At 40.5% G+C, this 8,697-nt stretch overlaps 1 protein-coding gene across 1 annotated transcript; it reads left to right on the top strand.

The window, feature by feature from the left end:
* Nucleotides 1–1,318: 1,318 nt before the first annotated feature.
* On the top strand, nt 1,319–6,306 carry KBTBD7 (kelch repeat and BTB domain containing 7). Its single transcript, XM_058548258.1, has one exon. The coding sequence runs from the start codon at nt 1,914–1,916 to the stop codon at nt 3,951–3,953; it is 2,040 nt and encodes a 679-aa protein (XP_058404241.1). The 5' UTR covers nt 1,319–1,913; the 3' UTR covers nt 3,954–6,306.
* Nucleotides 6,307–8,697: the final 2,391 nt, after the last annotated feature.

Consider the following 8,697-nt stretch of genomic DNA (forward strand, 5'->3'; position numbering starts at 1 on the left):
GTAGAATGGGGGTTACCAGGAGTTTTGGGGTGGGGAAAGGAGAGTTATTGTGAATGGGTACAAAGTTTCAGTTTTGCAAGATGAAAAGAGTTCTGGAGATGGATGGTGGTGATGGTTGCAAAAAAATGTGAATGTATTTAACGCCCAAGAAATGTACACTTTAAAATCGTTAAAATGGTAAATATTATGTTACATATATTGTACTAATACAAAAAAATTTTTTTAACTGCTTTTTCCCCAGCTGGTGTTTAGTGCAGGTGAGAAAGCAATTGGTATTACTAGTGACTTAATTCTCTCTGGTTTATCTGAGGGATACCCAACAGAGGTACAGGGGAGATATTGGAGCCCAGAGCCCCACTTAGTTTAATGTCTCTGTCTTAGGGTATTTCCAGTAGACCCTCTTCAGCTAACAGGAAAAGAGAGAAAAACAATTTGACTGAGTTATTCTCCTGTTATGAGTTATCCACCTATTCGTGTAACACTAAAGATTTCGTTCATTGGGTTATGGGAACCACTGCAAACTAGTAGCAGGAGCAGTTCGGTTTTTAAATAAAAGTTCTCTGTTTTTTTAGTTAATCTCTAAGCACTTGATTTTGACGATTTAACTAACAGACAATGTTGATCAATATATATAAAAAATACTTTTATAAAGCATAGACTGTACTATATTAATTCAGGGAACATCAGGGCATATATGAATACCAAACTCTGAGGATCTTGTGCTTTTGTACAAGATCCTATTTGTTTAAATATCTTAATTTAAAACTCGCGTTAAAACTCCTTAATAAAAACATTTCAGAATCTTCAACTGATTTGTGGAAAGGAAGTGAAAGAAGCAGTATTAGACGACTAGAAAACATTCATATTAAGAGCTTATGAAAATAATCTTGCTCCTCAGGAGATGTGTTGATTTGGTGAGATGCCAATCCATCTATATTTAGAAGCCTGATTTGCATATTTGAGGACATCTATAAATGTTATTCACTAGGACCTCATCTCTGTCAAAGACAGCCTAATGAATCTATGGATACAGTTTAGTATTGAAAATATTGCAGTACCCTTCAGAACCTTTCAAAAGAAGCAACATTAAAAGCTGGAAGTTTTCTTTGCAGAAATTGCTCATGGTTTCAAATTAGGAGGTGCCTCATTTTTCAAAAACTCTAAAAGAAAAGCTAACAGTGATTGAATATATTCTAGGCACAGTGTAAGCATTTAATTAATTATTGTTCTAATCAACAAATATTTGTTGAAGCATCCTATGTCCTACTCAATTTATCTCATTCCATCCATCACACAATCCTATGAATACTATTATCCCCACTTTACAAAGAGGGGAAAGCTCTCAGAGAGAAGTCACACAATTAACAAATACTAAAACGAGGCTTCTACTCTGGACTTCAAAGACAATGCTCTAAACCATCCAATCCAGGAGAATTAACGCTTTTTGATTCTGTTAGCTAAAGCAGTCCACCCCAAGAAGCCTCGCGATATTACTCAAACTACTACTCCCGACATGCAAAGCGGCTTCTGTTGGTCAGCCTATGCCGGTGAGTCTGGAGGGCCCCAGCATGCCTCGAGGCGCGAAAGGCAACCTGGGAGCCGTAGTTCTCTTGGACGCGTACCGGTATTGCCAGCGCGGCAGTGGCGGCTCTCTCTGTTCCGGCTAGCGGATCTTGTGAGGGCGAGCTGAGGCGGAGAAAGGGCGCGGAACTGGAAAAGGGTGAGTCAGGCACTGTCTACGCGATAAAGAGAGGCAGCAGCGTGGCGTAGGGCTGAGTTGAGGAAGTGCGGCCCCTGCGACAGTCTGTTCAGGGAGACCGCGATCTTAGCGCCGGCGAGAGGAGGGTGAGGAGGAGCCAGAGCCCGGTCCTTGCACCCGTCCTCGCCCTCGGCACCGCGCCGCCATCTCCACCATGCAGTCCCGGGAAGAAGCTCCGCGTTCTCGCCGCCTCGCCAGTCCCCGCGGGGGGAGGCGGCCCAAGAGGATTTCCAAGCCCTCGGTTTCGGCTTTTTTCACGGGCCCGGAGGAGCTGAAGGACACGGCCCATTCTGCAGCCCTGCTGGCACAGCTCAAGTCTTTCTACGACGCGCGGCTGCTATGCGATGTGACCATCGAGGTGGTGACACCTGGCAGCGGGCCTGGCACAGGCCGCCTATTTTCCTGCAACCGTAATGTGCTGGCTGCCGCGTGTCCCTACTTCAAGAGCATGTTCACCGGCGGCATGTACGAGAGCCAGCAGGCGAGCGTGACTATGCACGATGTGGATGCCGAGTCCTTCGAGGTCTTAGTTGACTACTGCTACACGGGTCGCGTGTCTCTAAGCGAGGCCAACGTGCAGCGCCTCTACGCGGCCTCCGACATGCTACAGCTGGAATATGTGCGAGAAGCCTGTGCCTCCTTCCTAGCCCGCCGCCTAGACCTGGCCAACTGCACCGCTATCCTCAAGTTTGCGGACGCCTTCGACCATCACAAACTGCGATCGCAGGCCCAGTCCTTTATAGCTCACAACTTCAAGCAGCTCAGCCGGATGAGTTCAGTTCGGGAGGAGACTCTGGCAGATCTGACCTTGGCCCAGCTGGTGGCTGTCCTGCGCTTGGATAGTCTAGACATCGAAAGTGAGCGGACAGTGTGTCATGTGGCCATGCAGTGGTTGGAGGCGGCTCCCAAGGAGCGTGGGCCTAGCGCAGCAGAAGTCTTCAAGTGTGTCCGCTGGACACAATTCACTGATGAAGATCAGGATTACCTGGAAGGGCTGTTGACCAAGCCCATTGTGAAGAAGCACTGTCCGGACCTTATTGAAGGGGCCCTGCAGATGCGATGCAGTGACATGTTGTACAAGTCTGTGGTGCCTAAGTCAGAGGACAGCAGCAGCTCTGTTGTATCCGCAGCAGAAAATCCACCCCAGAGGCTGGGCATGTGTGCCAAGGAGATGGTGATCTTCTTTGGACATCCCAGAGATCCCTTTCTCTGCTATGACCCGTACTCGGGGGACATTTACACAATGCCATCACCATTGACCAGCTTGGCTCACACTAAGACTGTCACCTCCTCAGCAGTCTGTGTCTCTCCAGACCATGACATCTATCTAGCTGCCCAGCCCAGGAAGGACCTCTGGGTATATAAACCAGCCCAGAATAGTTGGCAGCAACTTGCAGACCGCTTACTCTGCCGTGAGGGCATGGATGTGGCATACCTCAATGGCTACATTTACATTTTGGGTGGGCGAGACCCTGTTACCGGAGTTAAATTGAAGGAAGTGGAATGCTACAGTGTTCAGAGGAACCAGTGGGCGCTGGTGGCTCCTGTACCCCATTCCTTCTATTCCTTTGAACTAATAGTGGTTCAGAACTATCTTTATGCTGTGAACAGTAAACGCATGCTCTGCTATGATCCTAGCCACAATATGTGGCTGAACTGTGCTTCTCTTAAACGAAGTGACTTTCAGGAAGCCTGTGTCTTCAATGATGAGATCTATTGTATCTGTGACATCCCAGTCATGAAGGTCTATAACCCAGCCAGGGGAGAATGGAGGCGGATTAGTAATATTCCCTTGGACTCAGAGACCCATAACTACCAGATTGTCAATCATGGCCAAAAGTTGCTCCTCATCACTTCTACCACCCCACAGTGGAAAAAAAACCGGGTGACTGTGTATGAATATGATACTAGGGAAGACCAGTGGATTAATATAGGTACTATGTTAGGTCTATTGCAATTTGACTCTGGCTTTATTTGCCTCTGTGCTCGGGTTTATCCTTCCTGCCTTGAACCTGGTCAGAGTTTCATCACTGAGGAAGATGATGCACGGAGTGAATCTAGTACTGAATGGGACTTAGACGGATTCAGTGAGCTGGACTCTGAGTCAGGAAGTTCAAGTTCTTTTTCTGATGATGAAGTCTGGGTACAGGTAGCACCTCAGCGAAATGCACAGGATCAGCAGGGTTCTTTGTAAATATTTTGAAACACCGAGATGTTTCTACTGCTATGGAATGTATCTTAAAAAGATATCCTCTCCTTTTTCTGGAAAAAAAAAAAAGTGATTAGGACCACAGATTTGGTTTAGAAAGGGTAATGTTTGAATTACTAATGTAATGTTACAAAATTTAAGCAGTCCACATAAGAATTTACTGTGCTAAAAGTTGAGATTGAAATATGCAAAAAGTGAGCTATATCGTTGATTAGAAAGCTTGGTGGTTTTTTCATTGTTCAGTTATTCATTGCACCAGTGGATTGTTTTGGTTAGTTACAGTAGTTTATATTTTGATTATCTAATTTAGTCTTCTGTTAACTTTTTAATTCTATTAGTGCCACAAAGAATTTAACTTCTTAATTTTTATAATAGAAAATTGGACTAGAAATTGTTGGTAGGGTTTTGAAGGTTTATATTTTCCTTCAGAATAATGAAAGTAGTAGATTTCCCAAATTTTAAAGTAGTCAGTTTCTAATATTCTAAGTTAATATAGTTTGTTAAAATTTGTTTTTTTTTCCCTTCTGCAAATTAAAAAAAATTGGACACATATGTATTAATAGTGATTCATTTTGGTAATGTGAAGAGTGGTCTTAAGAGCTCTCAAAGTGAAAAAAACTTGGGATTCCACTGTTCTAAAAGAAATTTCACTTTTAATTTTGGAATATAAAATGTGTATTTGCTAATTGTGACCATTTTTCTGTCTTAACATCCATTCTAGTAGTGTCACCAATTATTTAAACACTCTTCTAAACCAAAAAACAATAGGTAACTTGCTCTGTAAGTTCATATTTTTCATCTGTATCTAATACATGCTTCATTGAATCAGAGGAGCAATCATTTTTTTCACTGGACATATGATTGGGTAATGTAAATTTTTATCCATTGGTCATGGCTTGTCTTAAAAAGTTTTTATGCTTTCCTAAAATATTTTGGCTGTGTGGTTTTGGTGTTTGTCTTAGAGGATTCTTCAGCAGGAAGTGATTTATTCTTTACTGTTTTTGTGAGGTAATATTGGTTTCGAAAATATGTATAAACTAAATACAGTATTTTATTGAGATCTCTAGTTATTGTGTCTATCATCTATAAAATCAAGTGCCAGCAGAGAACTTTAAAACTTTAAGCTGTGTATAGAACTGTTTTGTGGAGCATTGAAGTATTGTCAGATTTGTACGTCACTGGAAATGATTATCAGCTTGAAGGTATTTTTGTATTAAAAGTTGACAGTTAAAGAACGTAGTGGATGGTGGCATTTGGGGCCAATAGTGAAAGTATGTTTCCTCTAAAATGTTTCCGTAAGCAGTGGTATACATGGTTTTTTTTATTAGAATATTTGTATCTGTTCTGTATTTCTCTGTGAACCATGTTTCAGTCTTTCTTCTTTGGGTTGTTTTGTTTTGTTTGTATGCCCATAATATAAGGGAAAGTCCAGAAATAGAGACTAAATCGCACAAAATTGACCTTGTTAAATACAAGAATATATAGGTGCTTACCTTTTGAGGGTCTGTTAATACATATGGTTGTCACAATCCATATACGTGATAAATGGTGTACATATACAGATGCTTATGGTCTATAAATTTTTCTGTACCCATTTAGAATTATCTTCTTGAATCTTTGTTCACTAACATGCTAATTCCTCTTCCATGTTTATTCTCTAGTGACGGAATGCTAACATTTCGTACACCCTGGCAGAGTACTGAGGAGTGTGTTCCTGGATTGGGAACTGAATTTTGAATGAAAAGAGAGAGAGGCAGAGAGAAAAGGATTAAAAAAAAACAAACACACAGATAATGTTTTCTTAGCCATTTAGATTGGCCATTTGAAGAGTCCACAAGACTTTCTTGTTGAACATTATTTCTAGTGAAATAAGATGCTTGCCCTAGCAGTATGTGCTCCTTCGAACGGCAGACATGCTTTAGTGGCCTAAGGCTAACTTTTTTTCCGTTTGATATCAGGGATGTTATAAGCACTGCTCTTAACATAGAAAGCTATTTTCTTAATAGTGTTATTTTTTGGCCAACTTTTCTTTACCAGTAACTTCTTGATAGCTTTTTGTTTTGTAAGGTTGAAATAGGACAATGCTTATTTCGACCAGATTATCCATCTGCAGGATTAAGATATGCAACCGATTGATAACAGACAAAATCGCTAATTTGCCCTTCTCAACCTTTAGGTTAGGTACAAGCTAATTAGTAGTAAATCTTGGTTTACAAAAAGGTTTTCTTGGGAAGGATTTTGGTTTCATGATATATTTGTGAATTAGGGAATATTTGTTAACCATTTTATAGCTAAGTGATTTGTACATGGTTAGTTACAAATAAAACTGGCACTAGAACCCAGGCCTTCTGACCTCTTAATTTAGTGATTCTGCTAAAGGTTTAAAACCCTTGCTTACACAGTGAGTGACACAATTAACAGTGTTGAAATCCCTTCTTGACAGGAAAGCACCTTTGTCTCAATTTTACAATTAATTGGCACATCGTTTAGCAAATGCTCAACATAATGTTGATTGTAGGACTACTGTTTTTAAGCTTTAGAATGATCTTAATTATTTTTTGTATCTGTGTGCCTGTCGTCTGAAGAACCCAAATTATTTCAAATACTTTAAAAATTCAAACCATAAGTGGCATTGGTGTTTTTAAAAGAATAAAATAAAAGACTAATTTAGCAAATAATTTGTTTAATTTGGGTTTAGGATTAAATTTAAGCAATAGTTCCCTTCTGTCTCCTCAGGTTGAGCAGTGTTTTTTCTGTTTTCTACCTGGCTCTTTTTGAGAATCTGACGAAAGCTTTTGGCCCATTCCCCAGAAAAATGTACATACTCATGTTTTCATAATTTCAAGGGTATTATGACACTTTTGAAGTTCGTCCACACACCCAGGGTAAGAACGCTTGTGACAGAGTCCCAAGAACACTTCTACAAAAAGGAATTAGCGTTTTTCACACAGTATATTGCTCAAATGTTTGTAAGGGGGGAAGGGCATTATTATGTTGTTCCTAAAATAGAGCTAAAGAAATAATACACATTTACCATCTGATAGGGGTGTGAATATTAATGGGTACCTCAGAACTAGGGCTTTCTGAAATTCAAATATTTTCATGATGATTAACATGAGAATAGTTAAGTAACTAAATGTAAGTGATTTAAAGAAATGAATCAAATGAACTAATATATATGAAAGCTTTGAAACTTGAAGTGTTATACATATATGTGATATGATTATTGTCTAGGAAGGCTGCGTATATATTAGAATGTAAAGCAAAATATAGGTTCCTGATGTTCCATACTGCAGATGTCATAGCTGTTTGTTAGACGTATCTAAGTAGCAAGAGTTCTTTTTCTCATAAAGGGCAGCTAAACAGGTGGTTGGAAAAGGGCATCTACCCATAAGGAATCTATTTAAAATATAATGAAAAATATAATCAATTTGCTACTCACTGCTCATTGAACTAGGATCCAGTGCTTTGCCCAGTGTCATTTTTACCAATTTGTACTGAAATGAGGAAAAAATATAAAACATGATGTAGGGGCTGGCCTGGTGGCCCAAGTGGTTAAGTGCCCGCCCTCAGCTTTGGCAGCCCGAGGTTCACAGGTTCGGATCCCGGACACCCACCGATGCACCACTTATCAAGCCATACTGTGGCGGCATCCCGTATAAAGTAGAGGAAGATGGGCACGGATGTTAGCCCAGGGCCAATCTTCCTCGGCAAAAAGAAGAGGATTGGCGATGGACGGAAGCTCAGGGCTGATCTTCCTCACCAAAAAAAAAAAAAAAAAGATGTAAACTAAAATTATTTCATTTGTTTTAATGTTCACAAATTGGAAATATAAAAAGTTTGCAGCTCTAGGTCAGTTCCCTAAACTTTAAAAGAAAGTTTACTTGTCTTTGAAATCCTAAAGTGTGATAACTGGAATGTAGACATCTACATGCTTTATTTTTATTTACTTATTTATTTGTTTATTTATTTATTTTTATGAGGAAGATTAGCCCTGAGCTAACATCTGATGCCAATCCTCCTCTTTTTGCTGAGGAATATTGGCCCTGGGCTAACATCTGTGCCCATCTTTCTCTGTTTTTTAATATGGGATGCCAGCACAGCATGGCTTGACAAGCGGTGCGTTGGTGCGCACCCAGGATCCGAACCTGCAAACCCCAGGCCGCCAAAGCGGAGCGCACGCAGTTAACCACTACGCCAGTGGGCCAGCCCCATCTACATGCTTTAGGTTTGAACTCTTGGAATCATTTTATGTTGTGTGCTTCTTAGCTGTTTCACTTTGCCTCTATCCTCATCAGATCTCTCCCATATCTTTGTAAAAATTTCAACACGTTTTCATCATTACAACTAACTTTAGAAGAATATTCATTATAGCAAATATGAAAGTATTAGGAGACAAAATTATTTATAGAAAATGTGACTAACTAGCAATCCTGAGAGAATTAATTGATAAGCTATTTTTAGAACCATTAAGATGGTTAATTATATAAAAACCAGCTGGTTTTTTTGTTTTGTTTTGTTTTGTTTGCTGAGGAAGATTTGCCCTGTGCTAATGTCTGTTGCCAATCTTCCTCTTTTTTTGCTTGAGGAAGATTAGCCCTGAGCTAACATCTGTGCCAGTCTTCCTCTATTTTGTATGTGGGTCACCACCACAGCATGGCTGAGAGTGGTGTAGGTCTGCGCTGGGTATCTGAACCTGCAAACCCGGGCCACCAAAGCAGAGCGTGCC

Source organism: Diceros bicornis, chromosome 9, assembly GCF_020826845.1.
Source record: "Diceros bicornis minor isolate mBicDic1 chromosome 9, mDicBic1.mat.cur, whole genome shotgun sequence".
Classification (NCBI taxonomy): Eukaryota; Metazoa; Chordata; class Mammalia; order Perissodactyla; family Rhinocerotidae; genus Diceros; species Diceros bicornis.